Source organism: Leptodactylus fuscus, chromosome 4 (assembly GCF_031893055.1).
Source record: "Leptodactylus fuscus isolate aLepFus1 chromosome 4, aLepFus1.hap2, whole genome shotgun sequence".
Classification (NCBI taxonomy): Eukaryota; Metazoa; Chordata; class Amphibia; order Anura; family Leptodactylidae; genus Leptodactylus; species Leptodactylus fuscus.
Genome location: NC_134268.1, coordinates 10,960,463 through 10,981,773, shown reverse-complemented (window position 1 = coordinate 10,981,773; position 21,311 = coordinate 10,960,463). Strand labels below are relative to the sequence as shown.

The 21,311-nt window shown below is 42.2% G+C and overlaps 1 protein-coding gene across 26 annotated transcripts in view; it reads right to left on the bottom strand.

Annotated features, from left to right (window-relative positions):
• The window catches only part of PTK2 (protein tyrosine kinase 2), a 161,894-nt gene that overhangs the window by 116,784 nt on the left and 23,799 nt on the right, over window positions 1–21,311 (bottom strand). For 22 of the 26 annotated variants that reach the window (XM_075270050.1, XM_075270061.1, XM_075270051.1 and 19 more), the window contains exon 1: window positions 4,510–4,642. The exons of 3 other annotated variants lie outside the window; for them this stretch is intronic. In XM_075270050.1, the coding sequence (XP_075126151.1) occupies window positions 4,510–4,612 (103 nt within the window). In that variant the 5' untranslated portion in view covers window positions 4,613–4,642. Of the gene's footprint in view, window positions 1–4,509; window positions 4,643–21,311 lie in introns of those variants that run through there. One more of the 26 variants, XM_075270079.1, reaches the window with a different exon arrangement.

The following is a 21,311-nucleotide window of genomic DNA, read 5'->3' as shown; positions in this document are numbered from 1 at the left end:
AGAATAGTGAGCGCAGCTCTGGGGTATAATACAGGATAAGTAATGTAATGTATGTACACAGTGACTGCACCAGCAGAATAGTGAGCGCAGCTCTGGAGTATAATACAGGATAAGTAATGTAATGTATGTACACAGTGACTGCACCAGCAGAATAGTGAGCGCAGCTCTGGAGTATAATACAGGATAAGTAATGTAATGTATGTACACAGTGACTGCACCAGCAGAATAGTGAGCGCAGCTCTGGAGTATAATACAGGATAAGTAATGTAATGTATGTACACAGTGACTGCACCAGCAGAATAGTGAGCGCAGCTCTGGGGTATAATACAGGATAAGTAATGTATGTACAGAGTGACCGTAACAGCAGAATAGTGAGCGCAGCTCTGGACTATAATACAGGATAAGTAATGTAATGTATGTACACAGTGACTGTACCAGCAGAATAGTGAGTGCAGCTCTGGAGTATAATACAGGATAAGTAATGTAATGTATGTACACAGTGACTGCACCAGCAGAATAGTGAGCGCAGCTCTGGGGTATAATACAGGATAAGTAATGTAATGTATGTACACAGTGACTGTACCAGCAGAATAGTGAGTGCAGCTCTGGAGTACAATACAGGATAAGTAATGTAATGTATGTACACAGTGACTGCACCAGCAGAATAGTGAGCGCAGCTCTGGAGTATAATACAGGATAAGTAATGTAATGTATGTACACAGTGACTGTACCAGCAGAATAGTGAGCGCAGCTCTGGAGTATAATACAGGATAAGTAATGTAATGTATGTACACAGTGACTGTACCAGCAGAATAGTGAGCGCAGCTCTGGAGTATAATACAGGATAAGTAATGTAGTGTATGTACACAGTGACTGCACCAGCAGAATAGTGAGCGCAGCTCTGGAGTATAATACAGGATAAGTAATGTAATGTATGTACACAGTGACTGTACCAGCAGAATAGTGAGCGCAGCTCTGGAGTATAATACAGGATAAGTAATGTAGTGTATGTACACAGTGACTGCACCAGCAGAATAGTGAGCGCAGCTCTGGGGTATAATACAGGATAAGTAATGTAATGTAATGTATGTACACAGTGACTGCACCAGCAGAATAGTGAGCGCAGCTCTGGAGTATAATACAGGAGAAGTAATGTAATGTATGTACACAGTGACTGTACCAGCAGAATAGTGAGCGCAGCTCTGGAGTATAATACAGGATAAGTAATGTAATGTATGTACGCAGTGACTGCACTTTAGTGTAGAAATCCTATATAAGAATACTCTCTGAGCACTGACCCTTTCCACGAGTCCTCCTCCTATATGGTGATCTACTGTAGAATTAGGCGGATTGCAGGTTAAGCTCTGACTTTATCCCGGCATGTTCCGGCTGTAATGAGGAGCGGCAGTGCTGATCAGGGTAATAATCTGGCATTTTATCACAAGCTTTATCTTTCTGAATAGTTGTAGATTGCAATCAGAGAAGCGGCAACAATGTGAACATGAATATAAAAATCAAAGGAAAAAAAAAAAATCTAAGAAACGTAAGAAGAGAAGACAACAACATAAGACGTCTCATCAAGCTGTGAGGAGCAGGAGGGTAGCCGGGTCCAGGTGACTTATCGGTGATGTGTCCCAGGTATACGGGCAGTGCCGGTGTATCAGATTCTGGATTACTGGACAGTCGTGAGAAAGTTGCAGGATTTATGCTATGGTGGTACGGAAAGAGCAGGACAAGCCTAAACCCACTCCCTGCACAGAAGAAGCCCCTACCTCTTAGTCCTCATGATGGGGAAGGGGGATCCCAACATCAATAGGAGGTGCCAAGGAGGTGACATCACCTGTGCAGACGTCTGACTGTACGGACTGTCTGATAATTCGGCGTCTCAGCAGGGGGCCGGTTATGATATTACCGTACCAGGGAGTTCCCGCCGCTCTCCATATTATAGCGGGTTCCCCCGGCCATCACTGTATAAATAATAGAACGCACAATCCTATCATCACCACCTCGGAACAAGGCAGTAAACAAGCGGATTACAGACGTTCTGACACTCGGCCCCACTAATGAGCCTTCGGCACGCTCGGGTTCACGGCGCGCCGCACGCATCTGCAGCGTCGGCGCGAGAGGAAATCTCCGCCGGAAGAACGCGGAATAATTCATGAGCGCTAATAGTGCAGAGCTTGTCGTGTCAGGAGCCGAGAACTGCGGAAAGACAGAACGGCAGCCAGTGACTGACACAGCAGTAATGAGGTGGATACGAAGCCGGCACCCCGGCCTGACCCATCCGAAACTACAAGACATGGCCGACAAGGCTCAATGACCAAGACCAGGGCCTAGTCACATAGACACGGTGTCACAGGGACGTCACTCAGCTTTCCATACACCCAGCATGACACACAGGCTTGCAGTGCTAAGTGGTGTCACAAGCGTTACTCTTCATGGTGGATGTCACAGTGTAAGTTACCTACGTTCAGCAATTTAAAGGGGTTTTCTGTATTAAAGGGGATGTTCAGGATTAGAAAAACTTTGCTCCTTTCTTCCAAAAACAGCGCCATTCCTGTCTACAGGTTGTGTGTGGTAGTGCAACCATTCACGTCACTAGAGCTGCAATACACAGACACAACCTCTAGTAATGTAGTAGATGTCACCGGCAGTCCTATGTAACACCACAGATAACACAGTGATAACTCTCTGAGTACAGGTAATGTAGTAGATGTCACCGGCAGTCCTATGTAAAACCACAGATAACACAGTGATAACTCTCTATATACAGGTAATGTAGTAGATGTCACCGGCAGTCCTATGTAACACCACAGATAACACAGTGATAACTCTCTATATACAGGTAATGTAGTAGATGTCACCGGCAGTCCTATGTAACACACAGATAACACAGTGATAACTCTCTATATACAGATAATGTAGTAGATGTCACCGGCAGTCCTATGTAACACCACAGATAACACAGTGATAACTCTCTGAGTACAGGTAATGTAGTAGATGTCTCCGGCAGTCCTATGTAACACCACAGATAACACAGTGATAACTCTCTATATACAGGTAATGTAGTAGATGTCACCGGCAGTCTTATGTAACACACAGATAACACAGTGATAACTCTCTATATACAGGTAATGTAGTAGATGTCACCGGCAGTCCTATGTAACACCACAGATAACACAGTGATAACTCTCTGAGTACAGGTAATGTAGTAGATGTCTCCGGCAGTCCTATGTAACACCACAGATAACACAGTGATAACTCTCTATATACAGGTAATGTAGTAGATGTCACCGGCAGTCCTATGTAACACCACAGATAACACAGTGATAACTCTCTATATACAGGTAATGTAGTAGATGTCACCGGCAGTCCTATGTAACACCACAGATAACACAGTGATAACTCTCTATATACAGGTAATGTAGTAGATGTCACCGGCAGTCCTATGTAACACCACAGATAACACAGTGATAACTCTCTGAGTACAGGTAATGTAGTAGATGTCACCGGCAGTCCTATGTAACACCACAGATAACACAGTGATAACTCTCTATATACAGGTAATGTAGTAGATGTCACCGGCAGTCCTATGTAACACCACAGATAACACAGTGATAACTCTCTATATACAGGTAATGTAGTAGATGTCACCGGCAGTCCTATGTAACACCACAGATAACACAGTGATAACTCTCTGAGTACAGGTAATGTAGTAGATGTCTCCGGCAGTCCTATGTAACACCACAGATAACACAGTGATAACTCTCTGAGTACAGGTAATGTAGTAGATGTCACCGGCAGTCCTATGTAACACCACAGATAACACAGTGATAACTCTCTATATACAGGTAATGTAGTAGATGTCACCGGCAGTCCTATGTAACACCACAGATAACACAGTGATAACTCTCTATATACAGGTAATGTAGTAGATGTCACCGGCAGTCCTATGTAACACCACAGATAACACAGTGATAACTCTCTATATACAGGTAATGTAGTAGATGTCACCGGCAGTCCTATGTAACACCACAGATAACACAGTGATAACTATCTGAGTACAGGTAATGTAGTGGATGTCACCGGCAGTCCTATGTAACACCACAGATAACACAGTGATAACTCTGTATATACAGGTAATGTAGTAGATGTCACCGGCAGTCCTATGTAACACCACAGATAACAGTGATAACTCTCTATATACAGGTAATGTAGTAGATGTCACCGGCAGTCCTATGTAACACCACAGATAACACAGTGATAACTCTGTATATACAGGTAATGTAGTAGATGTCACCGGCAGTCCTATGTAACACCACAGATAACAGTGATAACTCTCTATATACAGGTAATGTAGTAGATGTCACCGGCAGTCCTATGTAACACCACAGATAACAGTGATAACTCTCTATATACAGGTAATGTAGTAGATGTCTCCGGCAGTCCTATGTAACACATCACCCCTTATGTGGCCCCTAATACAGTAATCTTTGGGCCCCGTCTTACCATAGGGCTTCCTGTCCATGCACAACCGTTTCCTCAGGAATATTTCCAGCAGGGCTCGGTTACTCCGGCTCCTCTCGTCCGTCTCGCAGGGTTTCGCCGGCATTGACGCTGGGTCAGGACTTCCCTGCAGGACCTCGGAGAGCTGAGTGAGTGTCTGCAGCCTCTCGGCTTCTGCTGTATCAGATGGCTTTTGTTCCCTCGGCCACACAATAGTCTATGGTCAGGTCACTGGCAGATGGGGGGGATGCATTACAAGCCTAGCGGTGGGGGTCACATCTCAATAAATCTTCAATGGTACGTTAACCCCCCACCCCCTCCCCCAGCTGCGAGCCCAAAGTGCGGCTTCATAATTTCATTTTGGCTGGAAATTTTATTTGCTCCCTAGGACGAGTTTCCCCTTTTATTCCGGACCCTCCATCTGTGCGGGGATTATAGCGGGGGCTACAGAGAGCAGAGACGGGAATGGGAAGGGGCAAACAAGTCAGATTTTTTTAATTTTTTTTTAAATTGTTCATTTTGTTATTAGATCGTTTCATTGACATTTATTTCTCAATTCTTTTTGGTGGGGAATATTTTTTACCATTTTATCTCAATTTTTTTTTACTTTTTAGGTGGATTATTTTTATTGTTTTTTGATGATTATTATTTTTGATGATTTTTGGGAGTTTACCCTATTACATTCTTGGGGGTCTATTTTTTTCTTTCCATTTGTGAACTTTATTTTACACACAGTAGGGATTTGTTTTTCGTTCTTGGGAACCTGTTTCCTATTTAAAGGGATCCCATCAGTCAGACACAACTTTTTGTAGGTACCACGTCGGAATAGCCTTAAGAAAGGATATTCTTCTCCTACGTTTTGTCGTCTTCTCTGCGCCACCAATCGCCTACAATCCCGGTTCTTGTCGGTATGTAAAAGAGTTCATTCGCAGCACTGGGGGCGGCCCCAATGCTGTGAAAGAACTCTCTCCAGCGCCGCCGACTCTTCTTCCACAGCGTCCTCTTCAGTCTCTTCTTCCGGCAGTGGCTTGTAACTTCTAGGCCTCAGGCGGAGCAGACTACGCATGCCCACAGGCCACGAGAAAATGGCCGCTTGCACAGCATTGTAAGCGGCCATTTTCTCGTGGCCTGTGGGCGTGCACAGTCTGCTCTGCCCAAGGCCTAGAAGTTACAAGCCACTGGCGGACGAAGAGGACGCTGCTGAAGAAGACGAGGCAGCGCTGGAGAGAGTTCTCTTGCAGCATTGGGCCCGCCCCCAGTGCTGTCTGAGCCCTGGGGCCCGCCTCCAGTGCTGTGAAAGAACTCATTTACATACCAAAAAGAACCGGGATTGTAGGCGAAGACGACGAAAGGTAGGAGACGAATAAGGCTACTCCGACGTGGTACCTACAAAAAATTGTGTCTGATTGATGGGATCCCTTTAAGGGCTAGTTCACACGGGGGCAATGAGGCAGATTTTGACCGCGAATTTCACCTCAAAGTCCGCCTCCATAGAATGATGGTCTACGGAGACCGCTAGCATTCGTTTTTCCACTAGCGGAAAGAAGAAACGAAATGACCTTTCTTCAGGCGGATTCCACCCGAGGAAAACAATAGAAGTGAATGGGAGGTGGAAAATGCAGGGCTGTTTTTCTACGGTCCATTCACTTTAGGGGAGGGGAAAATCGCCTGGAGTTTTTTGAAGCGGTTTTACCAAAAAGTGCTCCAGAAAACGTTCCAAAGAAACACCTCAAGGGCCAAAAACCGCTTCCGAATTAGGAGGCGTTTTTTTTTTTGGACCAAAATTCGCCAGGTGGTTTTTATGTATAAACTATCCCTTAGTAATTTTATCATTTCTAAGCTTGTGTTTATTTTTTTTATTTTTTTTTTTACAACTAGTTTATTTCTTTAACAAAGTAGGGTTTTTTGTCTTGGTTTCTATTATTTTTTTAAAAAAAATTTATCAAACATCAGAGGGTGGAATATTGAGACATATTTCAGCCCGTAGAAGAAGCCGAGCCCGTGTCAACTCAATGAAAAATTCACATCGCTGCTCACACGGCCGCAGGTGATTACACCGTGAATTTGAAAACCATGTCATGCCATAAAAATAAAAACACAAAAAAACAATTGGACATGTTGACTCTTGCTCCAGAAATGCGAGCGTTGCTCAGATTATCCCCATTGCACAATATCTTGCAAATCTGCCGCAGAAATGATCAGGTCACTCGCTGCCGAATCCTTGGGGGAAGGGGGGGGGGGTGATTCTTCTCTTCGGCAATATTCTTCAGTCAGAGGTTCCAATTTTTGCGTGCGGATTATTTTTGGAAGAAAAGTCAATTTTTATTTTTATTTTTTTATATTTTTTCTACTATTTTGTATTTTTTATGCTCAACTTTTTTCATTATAGAAAATGAAAAAAAAAAAAAAAAAAAAAATCAGTTTGAATGACTGTTTTGCCTTATAAGTTTCTTTTATTTTCCTTTGTTGCTCCGTTTACTCTTTTTGCCACAAAATATATTTTTTGGGAGGTCTTTTCTATTTTTATTTTTTTATTTTATTTTTTTTTTACTTTCACCAATTACATTGGAGGTTTTTGTTTCACCTTTTTTGAGCAATTTATTATTTGCGGCAAAACTGAGCGACAACTCTCTAATGCCACTAGAAGAATCCCAAATTTTTTATTTATTTAATTTTTTATTTTTGGAGGGGGGGAGGGGAGTTCTGCTCCTTTACAGTTTTGCCTCAGGTTTTTTTTTTATATATATATTCGCCTTCAGGTTATTTTTGCAGTGAAATTCATTTTAATTTTAGTTTTTAGGTTTTTTTTTTTATCTTTATTAGTGGAGTGGGCAGGTTTTTGTTTTTATTTGTATTAGTGGAGTAGGGAGGGGTTTTTTATCTTTATTAATGGAGTAGGGAGGTTTTCTTATTTTTATTAGTGGAGTAGGGAGGTTTTTTTTATCTTTATTAGTGGAGTAGGGAGGTTTTTTTATTTTTATTTTTTGTTCTCATTTTTTGCCTTTTTTGGGGCAGTGAAAGACGTGACTTCTCTGTAATGTCACTATGAGAATCCCAATCCTCATTTTCTGGAGGAGAGGTGTTCTCTTCTTTTATCTAATGTCTCGTTTTAATATTTTATTTGAATTTTTTATTCCCTTTATTTTATTTTTTTTACATATTTATAGTGAGATACATTTTATCATTAATCTATTCCTTTTTACTCTTTTACCTTTTTTTGGGTGTTTTTGCAGCAAGACGCGTGACTACTCTCTACCGTCACTGTGAGAAGCCCAATGCACATGGAAGACTTGACACAATTTGATCAAAGCCGCTAAGTAAGTCATCAAAGCAGCCAGGGCGTGTAATCCAAGAAAGCAAAATCCATACGTGCCCCCCTGCTGAGGCCGTTCATACTGGTAGATCCTATGTGGCCTCCCCCCACCATTAGCTTTGTCCTAGATTCCCAGTTCATAAAGTGTGACTTTCCTGCCAGAAGTCGGAGTATCCCGGAGGGCAAACAGACCATTATGCTGCAGCTGAGCCCAGCGCCGACTCCTGAGACGCAGCAGCTTGTGACAAAGCAGCAGAGGGATCAACCATTGCTATACACTGGCACATCCCGAATGAAGCCCACTACCTCAAAACTGCAAGAGGGTACAATCATAGGACCCCTAGCATGGACAGAGTAACAAAACCTCAGCTGTGAGATGTAGAATCAGGAGGGTTTGCGCTTCAGACAACAAATTCATCAAGGACAAAAACGTCCTGGGTAAAGCTTATAGGTTCACAGAAGATCCCCAAATAATGATCAAATCTCCAGCAGAGACAACATGGCTGACAATGTCCACAAACCTGCCGGAGAGGCCGCTCGAGATTTACTACAGGTCCTACATAGACACCATATTGTTTCAGTCCTGGCAAATACAATGGCCACTTATTCTGAGAATGTTATAGCGCCACCTAGGGGTAACTTGTAAGTACGGCAAGGGTGAAACCTAAGCCCTCATCCACACCATGCGTACTACCTGCAATCGTGAATATAAGAGCGGACTCGTGTATATATAGAGGTAGTTATTATGGATGGGAGTCTGGGCCGGTCTAATATCTGTCTGAATTTGGAGCTTTAGTTTCCTCGTATGTGTCAGAGAAAACCACAAATGACAGAAGAATACGCAAATGCTGAACCGTAGACTGTTAACACATAGAAAAGAGGCCCAATGTGTCACTGGTTTATTCTAATAATATCTACAGAACAGTCTCTCTATGCCATCAATACTCAGAAACCACTACAGCGTTCTACTGCCCCCTATGTACAAGAATATAACTACTATAATACTACTCCTATGTACAAGAATATAACTACTATAATACTGCCCCTATGTACAAGAATATAACTACTATAATACTACTCCTATGTACAAGAATATAACTACTATAATACTGCTCCTATGTACAAGAATATAACTACTATAATACTGCTCCTATGTACAAGAATATAACTACTATAATACTGCTCCTATGTACAAGAATATAACTACTATAATACTGCTCCTATGTACAAGAATATAACTACTATAATACTGCTCCTATGTACAAGAATATAACTACTATAATACTGCCCCTATGTACAAGAATATAACTACTATAATACTGCTCCTATGTACAAGAATATAACTACTATAATACTGCTCCTATGTACAAGAATATAACTACTATAATACTGCTCCTATGTACAAGAATATAACTACTATAATACTACCTCCTATGTACAAGAATATAACTACTATAATACTACCTCCTATGTACAAGAATATAACTACTATAATACTACCTCCTATGTACAAGAATATAACTACTATAATACTGCCCCTATGTACAAGAATATAACTACTATAATACTGCTCCTATGTACAAGAATATAACTACTATAATACTGCTCCTATGTACAAGAATATAACTACTATAATACTGCTCCTATGTACAAGAATATAACTACTATAATACTACCTCCTATGTACAAGAATATAACTACTATAATACTACTCCTATGTACAAGAATATAACTACTATAATACTACTCCTATGTACAAGAATATAACTACTATAATACTGCTCCTATGTACAAGAATATAACTACTATAATACTGCTCCTATGTACAAGAATATAACTACTATAATACTGCTCCTATGTACAAGAATATAACTACTATAATACTACTCCTATGTACAAGAATATAACTATTATAATACTGCTCCTATGTACAAGAATATAACTACTATAATACTACTCCTATGTACAAGAATATAACTACTATAATACTACTCCTATGTACAAGAATATAACTACTATAATACTACCTCTATGTACAAGAATATAACTACTATAATACTGCTCCTATGTACAAGAATATAACTACTATAATACTACCTCCTATGTACAAGAATATAACTACTATAATACTACCTCCTATGTACAAGAATATAACTACTATAATACTAATCCTATGTACAAGAATATAACTACTATAATACTACCTCCTATGTACAAGAATATAACTACTATAATACTACTCCTATGTACAAGAATATAACTACTATAATACTACTCCTATGTACAAGAATATAACTACTATAATAATACCTCCTATGTACAAGAATATAACTATTATAATACTGCTCCTATGTACAAGAATATAACTACTATAATACTGCTCCTATGTACAAGAATATAACTACTATAATACTACTCCTATGTACAAGAATATAACTACTATAATACTACTCCTATGTACAAGAATATAACTACTATAATACTACCTCCTATGTACAAGAATATAACTACTATAATACTACTCCTATGTACAAGAATATAACTACTATAATACTACCCCTATGTACAAGAATATAACTACTATAATACTGCTCCTATGTACAAGAATATAACTACTATAATACTACTCCTATGTACAAGAATATAACTACTATAATACTACCTCCTATGTACAAGAATATAACTACTATAATACTACCTCCTATGTACAAGAATATAACTACTATAATACTACCTCCTATGTAGAAGAATATAACTACTATAATACTACTCCTATGTACAAGAATATAACTACTATAATACTACTCCTATGTACAAGAATATAACTACTATAATACTACTACTATGTACAAGAATATAACTACTATAATACTACCTCCTATGTACAAGAATATAACTACTATAATACTACTCCTATGTACAAGAATATAACTACTATAATACTACTCCTATGTACAAGAATATAACTACTATAATACTACCTCCTATGTACAAGAATATAACTACTATAATACTACTCCCATGTACAAGAATATAACTACTATAATACTGCTCCAATGTACAAGAATATAACTACTATAATACTACTCCTATGTACAAGAATATAACTACTATAATACTACCTCCTATGTACAAGAATATAACTACTATAATACTACCTCCTATGTACAAGAATATAACTACTATAATACTACCTCCTATGTACAAGAATATAACTACTATAATACTACTCCTATGTACAAGAATATAACTACTATAATACTACCCCTATGTACAAGAATATAACTACTATAATACTGCTCCTATGTACAAGAATATAACTACTATAATACTACTCCTATGTACAAGAATATAACAACTATAATACTGCTCCAATGTACAAGAATATAACTAGTATAATACTGCCTCCTATGTACAAGAATATAACTACAATACTACCTCCTATGTACAAGAATATAACTACTATAATACTACTCCTATGTACAAGAATATAACTACTATAATACTACTCCTATGTACAAGAATATAACTACTATAATACTACTCCTATGTACAAGAATATAACTACTATAATACTACCTCCTATGTACAAGAATATAACTACTATAATACTACCTCCTATGTACAAGAATATAACTACTATAATACTACCTCCTATGTACAAGAATATAACTACTATAATACTACTCCTATGTACAAGAATATAACAACTATAATACTGCTCCAATGTACAAGAATATAACTACTATAATACTGCCTCCTATGTACAAGAATATAACTACTATAATACTACCTCCTATGTACAAGAATATAACTACTATAATACTACCTCCTATGTACAAGAATATAACTACTATAATACTACTCCTATGTACAAGAATATAACAACTATAATACTGCTCCAATGTACAAGAATATAACTAGTATAATACTACCTCCTATGTACAAGAATATAACTACTATAATACTACTCCTATGTACAAGAATATAACTACTATAATACTACTCCTATGTACAAGAATATACCGGTACTATAATACTACCTCCTATGTACAAGAATATAACTACTATAATACTACTCCTATGTACAAGAATATAACTACTATAATACTGCTCCTATGTACAAGAATATAACTACTATAATACTACCTCCTATGTACAAGAATATAACTACTATAATACTACTCCTATGTACAAGAATATAACTACTATAATACTACTCCTATGTACAAGAATATAACTACTATAATACTGCCTCCTATGTACAAGAATATAACTACTATAATACTACTCCTATGTACAAGAATATAACTACTATAATACTGCTCCTATGTACAAGAATATAACTACTATAATACTACCTCCTATGTACAAGAATATAACTACTATAATACTACTCCTATATACAAGAATATAACTACTATAATACTACTCCTATATACAAGAATATAACTACTATAATACTACTCCTATATACAAGAATATAACTACTATAATACTGCCCCCACTTTGCTTGTTCTCATCTCTTCAGCATATATAGCAGATCTGCGTTCTCACGTATATTACTATATGGTGTGGGCGGTTACACGTTACATATGTAGGACACCACTAGTCAGCACAATGACCGGAGGATGACATTCACAGTCAGTCCCTCTCGCACTGCGTCTTCTCCCTTGACATTCTAGAAGGATTTCTTCCAATCAGTAAATGTGCTGATCGGAGTGGACAGACGTCTGCTATCACGTACCGCAGCGCTCCTTCACTAGACTACAGATAAGACGTCCACTCCGCTCTTGTAGAGTTCAGCGCTGGGATTTAGTAAAGTCGGATACACGGATACGCAGTGGTTTTCTACGTCTCCGGTTCAGCAGAGGGGAGCAGGTTACATCACGTAGCGGTTGTATTGGGATTCCTAAGCTGCGGTATTATATCTGTATTGACGCTCCATATAGCAGCAGATGAGTCTCCTCTGCCGTGTAAATGACAGAATACGTGCGAGTAATGACCCTTCTGTGCGGCAAAAGTAACCGCTGACCATGTAATGTGTACAGGGGCCTACTAATGCCCCCGCAGCAGATATAGCAGAGGCAGGAAGGTTTTAACACATCTGATCTTTTTGTTCAGAGAGGGATCTCCTCTACCATCTCCCCTGCCAGATGAGCCGAGTGTCCGTGTTCATAGGGGATCAGAAGGAATAGCTGATAACCCCATGAAGATTCATCCAGGATAAGAGGTACAGACAGGACACCGGGTGCGTGTGAACAAGAGATAAGACCGAAATCAGAACATAGGATGACATCATCAGACTCTCAGTAGTGAAGCCTCAGGCTCCGCCATCAGATCTCATCAAGATATCTATCAATATGGAGATGACACAGCCCCATGGGTGATTTCTGGCCAGCACCCCATGCACGAAACATCTCACCTGAAGGACTAGGAATGCAATAAACCCTTGCTTGTATTAGCTTAATACTCTCCAGTTACATCCAAAGCTGCAGTGGCAATGGCGCTCCATTCCTGGATGTACTGGGACGATGAGAAATTCAGTAATAGGAAGCAAGATTGGTGGGTGCAGCTTTGGTTGTGACTGGAGAATAAGGACAAAACAGCTTCTCAAGATCACTCTGGTGTAAGTAGATCAGGTATACAGAGCTATATACTGCCGCACTACCAGCATGGTCGCCCCTCATTCACTGGCACCTGCAAATATATCTGATCACTGCTCTGCAAAGCGAAATCTTCCTATGAGATCAGGCAGGACATGCACCCCCTGCAGCAGATGCTTCTAGCCAGTGACAGATCAAGCAATGGAGTATTTGTCAGTAGAACTATAGGAAGCCGCACTCTTATTTAGAGATTTGGAGCCCTCGCCGAAATATTTCTACCTATTCTTTTCTGGGCTCCAGCACCTCAGAAGGCGGCAAATTCCCCTCCGTGTCTCAGCGAGGCCTTAAAGGGATTGTCCTAGAAGGTTCTACTCATAGTCTCATCCTATAAAATGTGGGAGAATAGCAATTCTGGAGGGGGTTATTACTAGTGCACTGTATACAGCAATTCTGGAGGGGGTTATTACTAGTGCACTGTATACAGCAGTTCTGCAGAGGATTATTACTAGTGCACTGTATACAGCGGTTCTGCAGTGGATTATTACTAGTGCACTGTATACAGCAGTTCTGCAGAGGATTATTACTAGTGCACTGTATACAGCAGGTCTGGAGAGGATTATTACTAGTGCACTGTATACAGCAATTCTGGAGGGGGTTATTACTAGTGCACTGTATACAGCAGTTCTGCAGAGGATTATTACTAGTGCACTGTATACAGCAGGTCTGGAGAGGATTATTACTAGTGCACTGTATACAGCGGTTCTGGAGGGGATTATTACTAGTGCAGTGTATACAGCGGTTCTGGAGAGGATTATTACTAGTGCACTGTATACAGCAGTTCTGCAGGGGATTATTACTACTGCACTGTATACAGCAGTTCTGCAGAGGATTATTACTAGTGCACTGTATACAGCAGTTCTGCAGGGGATTATTACTACTGCACTGTATACAGCGGTTCTGCAGTGGATTATTACTAGTGCAGTGTATACAGCGGTTCTAGAGAGGATTATTACTAGTGCACTGTATACAGCGGTTCTGCAGTGGATTATTACTAGTGCACTGTATACAGCAGTTCTGCAGGGGATTATTACTAGTGCACTGTGTACAGCGGTTCTGGAGAGGATTATTACTAGTGCACTGTATACAGCGGTTCTGCAGGGGATTATTACTAGTGCACTGTGTACAGCAGGTCTGGAGAGGATTATTACTAGTGCACTGTATACAGCGGTTCTGCAGGGGATTATTACTAGTGCACTGTGTACAGCAGGTCTGGAGAGGATTATTACTAGTGCACTGTATACAGCGGTTCTGCAGAGGATTATTACTACTGCACTGTATACAGCAGTTCTGCAGAGGATTATTACTAGTGCACTGTATACAGCGGTTCTGCAGTGGATTATTACTAGTGCACTGTATACAGCAGTTCTGCAGAGGATTATTACTAGTGCACTGTATACAGCAGTTCTGCAGAGGATTATTACTAGTGCACTGTATACAGCGGTTCTGCAGTGGATTATTACTAGTGCACTGTATACAGCGGTTCTGGAGGGGATTATTACTAGTGCACTGTATACAGCAGTTCTGCAGGGGATTATTACTAGTGCACTGTATACAGCGGTTCTGCAGGGGATTATTACTAGTGCACTGTATACAGCGGTTCTGGAGCGGATTATTATTAGTGAACTGTATACAGCGGTTCTGCAGTGGATTATTACTAGTGCACTGTATACAGCAGTTCTGCAGGGGATTATTACTAGTGCACTGTATACAGCGGTTCTGCAGAGGATTATTACTAGTGCACTGTATACAGCGGTTCTGCAGAGAATTATTACTAGTGCACTGTATACAGCGGTTCTGCAGAGGATTATTACTAGTGCACTGTATACAGCAGTTCTGCAGGGGATTATTACTAGTGCACTGTATACAGCGGTTCTGCAGAGGATTATTACTACTGCACTGTATACAGCGGTTCTGGAGCGGATTATTACTAGTGCACTGTATACAGCGGTTCTGCAGAGGATTATTACTAGTGCACTGTGTACAGCGGTTCTGCAGAGGATTATTACTAGTGCACTGTATACAGCGATTCTGCAGAGGATTATTACTAGTGCACTGTATACAGCGGTTCTGCAGAGGATTATTACTAGTGCACTGTATACAGCGGTTCTGCAGAGGATTATTACTAGTGCACTGTATACAGCAGTTCTGCAGGGGATTATTACTAGTGCACTGTATACAGCGGTTCTGCAGAGGATTATTACTAGTGCACTGTATACAGCGGTTCTCTAGAGGATTATTACTAGTGCACTGTATACAGCAGTTCTGCAGAGGATTATTACTAGTGCACTGTATACAGCGGTTCTGGAGCGGATTATTACTAGTGCACTGTATACAGCAGTTCTGCAGGGGATTATTACTAGTGCACTGTATACAGCGGTTCTGCAGTGGATTATTACTAGTGCACTGTATACAGCAGTTCTGCAGGGGATTATTACTAGTGCACTGTATACAGCGGTTCTGCAGAGGATTATTACTACTGCACTGTATACAGCAGTTCTGCAGAGGATTATTACTAGTGCACTGTATACAGCGGTTCTGCAGAGGATTATTACTAGTGCACTGTATACAGCGGTTCTGCAGAGGATTATTACTAGTGCACTGTGTACAGCGGTTCTGCAGAGGATTACTACTAGTGCACTGTATACAGCGATTCTGCAGAGGATTATTACTAGTGCACTGTATACAGCGATTCTGCAGAGGATTATTACTAGTGCACTGTATACAGCGGTTCTGCAGAGGATTATTACTAGTGCACTGTATACAGCGATTCTGCAGAGGATTATTACTAGTGCACTGTATACAGCAGTTCTGGAGCGGATTATTATTAGTGCACTGTATACAGCGGTTCTGCAGTGGATTATTACTAGTGCACTGTATACAGCAGTTCTGCAGGGGATTATTACTAGTGCACTGTATACAGCGGTTCTGCAGAGGATTATTACTACTGCACTGTATACAGCGGTTCTGCAGAGGATTATTACTAGTGCACTGTATACAGCGGTTCTGCAGAGGATTATTACTAGTGCACTGTATACAGCGGTTCTGCAGAGGATTATTACTAGTGCACTGTATACAGCGGTTCTGCAGAGGATTATTACTAGTGCACTGTATACAGCGATTCTGCAGAGGATTATTACTAGTGCACTGTATACAGCGGTTCTGCAGAGGATTATTACTAGTGCACTGTGTACAGCAGTTCTGGAGGGGATTATTACTAGTGCACTGTGTACAGCGGTTCTGCAGAGGATTATTACTAGTGCACTGTATACAGCAGGTCTGCAGGGGATTATTACTAGTGCACTGTGTACAGCGGTTCTGCAGAGGATTATTACTAGTGCACTGTATACAGCGATTCTGCAGAGGATTATTACTAGTGCACTGTATACAGCGGTTCTGCAGAGGATTATTACTAGTGCACTGTGTACAGCAGTTCTGGAGGGGATTATTACTAGTGCACTGTATACAGCAGGTCTGCAGGGGATTATTACTAGTGCACTGTATACAGCGGTTCTGCAGAGGATTATTACTAGTGCACTGTATACAGCGGTTCTGGAGGGGATTATTACTAGTGCACTGTATACAGCGGCTCTGCAGGGGATTATTACTAGTGCACTGTATACTGCGGTTCTGCAGAGGATTATTACTAGTGCACTGTATACAGCGGCTCTGCAGGGGATTATTACTACTGCACTGTATACTGCGGTTCTGCAGTGGATTACTACTAGTGCACTGTATACAGCGGTTCTGGAGGGGATTATTACTAGTGTGCTGTATACAGCAGGTCTGGAGCTGATTATTACTAGTGCACTGTATACAGCAGGTCTGGAGGGGATTATTACTAGTGCACTGTATACAGCAGGTCTGCAGGGGATTATTACTAGTGCACTGTATACAGCAGGTCTGCAGGGGATTATTACTAGTGCACTGTATACAGCAGGTCTGCAGGGGATTATTACTAGTGCACTGTATACAGCAGGTCTGCAGGGGATTATTACTAGTGCACTGTATACAGCAGTTCTGCAGAGGATTATTACTAGTGCACTGTATACAGCGGTTCTCCAGAGGATTATTACTAGTGCACTGTATACAGCGGTTCTGCAGAGGATTATTACTAGTGCACTGTATACAGCAGGTCTGGAGGGGATTATTACTAGTGCACTGTATACAGTAGGTCTGGAGGGGATTATTACTAGTGCACTGTATACAGTAGGTCTGGAGGGGATTATTACTAGTGCACTGTATACAGTAGGTCTGGAGGGACGCAAGACCCCCAGTAATTGGTAAATCCGTCTCAGGTTCTGTAGAGTAACTTGTGCTCATGAACACTCTCGTCCTCCCCTTCTCGGCAGTCACTACAACGCTCCTCGTCTGGCAGAACCGCCAGACATCTAATTACACGTCTTTTTCACGTCTCAGCATTTCACGCCGCTCTCGCTGTCACCTGCACAATTTTCTAATAAAACCGTAGGAGAGGCAGACGGGTAAATAACGGCACGAGAATCGCTCCAGAATCCCCCACAATACAGAACCCAAACCTGTGCCCTATAGGTACATACCGCCACCGCTGGTGCAGCTGAACAGCCCCAAAACCTGCATGGTGGCGATCTCCTGCCCCGGAGCACGGCGTCCGCGCAGCCTTCTCCCTCACCGCATCGCCTCTCTGCTCACTAAACCGCTCAGGACATTCTTTACAGGCAAATCATAACATGCCCCAAAGTTTGGGATATTTTTTTTTTTTTTAGTAAAAACCCCGTAAGCAAAGTCGTGATGAAAAACAACACGGCCCATGAGACCCGTCTACTAAAGAAACGTTTTACTAATTTTTGGGAAGGTAAGAGTTAATAGTCATAATATTAATGTTATTATAAGAATAAAATCAGGAGGAATCCCAATCCTATAAAATAATCAGGCGAGAGCGGAGCCGGACAGAGAGGAGACGGGAGAGTACAGGCCGGGGGCACCGCACAAATCCGGAAACATGAATCGCCCTACAGTGCTGCGGCCGCAGAAATAGGATACTGGTCTAAGGAACGATCGTGACCTCACACTGACCCCAGGAGCATGCACAGACCAAAATTAAAACAAAGTGAGATAAGCGGCCCATGCACCTAGGGTGACGCTTGTTTCTATGGAAATCAATAAAACGGGATTGTTAATCTAAATAAAGTTGCACACACAGGGGTTCACACAGAGTTGAACGACCTCTTGAATGACACAGCATACACCTGGCGCCCTCTAGTGGCCGTCACAATAACAACCCTAGACCATAGCTGGAGGTGATGCATTAGGGCTAGTGGCGCCCCCTGTACAATAAGTCTAACCATAAGGCTAGAAATGATTCTAGAACAGAGGGGTAACAAGTAGGTCCTCCCTGCAGGATATTGATCCAGTAGGGGGCGCTGTCTTTGCTCCAGGTGAGGTACGGTCTGGCAGACTTTGCAGCTAAAAAATCACCTTGCGCCTTGATATTTTCTTTTGCCCCAAGTCACACTAGCTAAATATGCCGCAACTAAGCCGCATGGTGTGACGGGGACACAGGGCATTGGTGTCACATGAGGGGCCACAGACACCAGAGCGGGACAGTGTCACCTACAGGAGTCAGACAGGATAGGGAGAACCTACTGTTTATTCACTCCATTCTAGAATCTACCCTAAGACTAGGGGGTCCATACATGGAGGGTCACAGTCTAGTATCAGGAGCCTAGACTAGGGGTCAGTATATGGGGGTCACGGTCTAGTATCAGGAGCCTAGACTAGGGGTCAGTATATGGGGGTCACGGTCTAGTATCAGGAGCCTAGACTAGGGGTCAGTATATGGGGGTCACGGTCTAGTATCAGGAGCCTAGACTAGGGGTCAGTATATGGAGGGTCACTGTCTAGTATCAGGAGGCTAGACTAGGGGTCAGTATATGAGGGTCACGGTCTAGTATCAGGAGCCTAGACTAGGGGTCAGTATATGGAGGGTCACTGTCTAGTATCAGGAGGCTAGACTAGGGGTCAGTATATGGGGGTCACAGTCTAGTATCAGGAGCCTAGACTAGGGGTCAGTATATGGGGGTCGCGGTCTAGTATCAGGAGCCTACACTAGGGGTCAGTATATGAGGGTCACGGTCTAGTATCAGGAGCCTAGACTAGGGGTCAGTATATGGGGGGTCACGGTCTAGTATCAGGAGCCTAGACTAGGGGTCAGTATATGGAGGGTCACTGTCTAGTATCAGGAGGCTAGACTAGGGGTCAGTATATGGGGGTCACAGTCTAGTATCAGGAGCCTAGACTAGGGGTCAGTATATGGGGGTCACGGTCTAGTATCAGGAGCCTAGACTAGGGGGTCAGTATATGGAGGGACACGGTCTAGTATCAGGAGGCTAGACTAGGGGTCAGTATATGGAGGGCCACGGTCTAGTATCAGGAGCCTAGACTAGGGGTCAGTATATGGGGCCACAGTCTAGTATCAGGAGCCTAGACTAGGGGTCAGTATATGGGGGTCACGGTCTAGTATCAGGAGCCTAGACTAGGGGTCAGTATATGGAGGGCCACGGTCTAGTATCAGGAGCCTAGACTAGGGGTCAGTATATGGGGGCCACAGTCTAGTATCAGGAGCCTAGACTAGGGGTCAGTATATGGGGGTCACGGTCTAGTATCTGGGGGTCAGTACATCGAGGGCCACTGTAACATCAGTATAGCAGCAGGGCCCTTTTAAGCTTTAGTCATAGGGCCCAGGAATGTGAAGATAGAAAGTGATAAGACCCCGGCACCTGCCCCTTCATAGCCAATGCTGTGCCCGCAGGGTGGGGGTGAGAGCCATGACTAATGAGAAAGGAGCCGATCACTAATGAGACGGCGCCAACCATGTGACCTGAGAAACCGCAAAGACCCGGCAATGAATAGATGGATTACAACGACGTGTCGGCAGCTCCTGTGTCTATCACCGCCATCCTCTGCTGCCCACGTGTCCGCTACAAATATAATGATGGGCTATAACGTATGCCACAACGGATCCAGAGGATAAGGCTTCCCCATACCTCCCATTCACTATAAAGGCAGAGCGCCCCCACCTGACCATCAGCCACCCCCATTCTCAAAGTCACTGAGGTCCACGAACCCGACATGAGCAGGGTTGCGTCTGCCATTGCTAAACAATCCCTAGTGTCAGCCTATAGAGAACTGTAAGTGCAGCTTTGGAAGTGACTAGAGTAGAAAGTTGGATTTACAGGCCAATGTTTTTCCTTTCCCAAGATCTGACAAGTTCCTCAGAATGTGCATAAGATGGGTAAGAGATAAGCGGCGCTGCACATTTCCTGCAGCCTCTAACCCCCTCCAGGGCGATTCGTGGCCCCGGCTCATTGTCGCTTTATTTATAACGTCCTGGTGGCGGGTGAATTACACGTACTTAGCGGGTGATGGATATCAGTGGATGGGGGGGGGGGAGCTTTAATTAACCAGACTAATTTGCAGATAGCAGGCGGCTCCCCCAAGGCAAGGAGCATATTGGGTTTCAGCAGCTTCCTGAATGCTGGTTCCAGTGCCGAACACAAATCCCCAGAGCAGCCGGCGCGGGCAGATGGTGGGGGGGGGGAGAAGCCTGGCGTCTGCCGCTGACCATGCACTGAGGTACCGCTGATACAGGATATATCCCGGTCACTGACCGGTGCGGGGGTCATCTATTGTAATGCTGGTTCTATCACGTCCATAGACCTCAATGAAGAAAGCCGATACATCACCTTTAAGGGGGTTAATCTTACCTGACCTCTTCTTCATGCTGGACTTGGAACGTTCCATCCTGGTTCAGACCCCAGGTGACAGGATTGAGGCCAGCCCCTATCCCC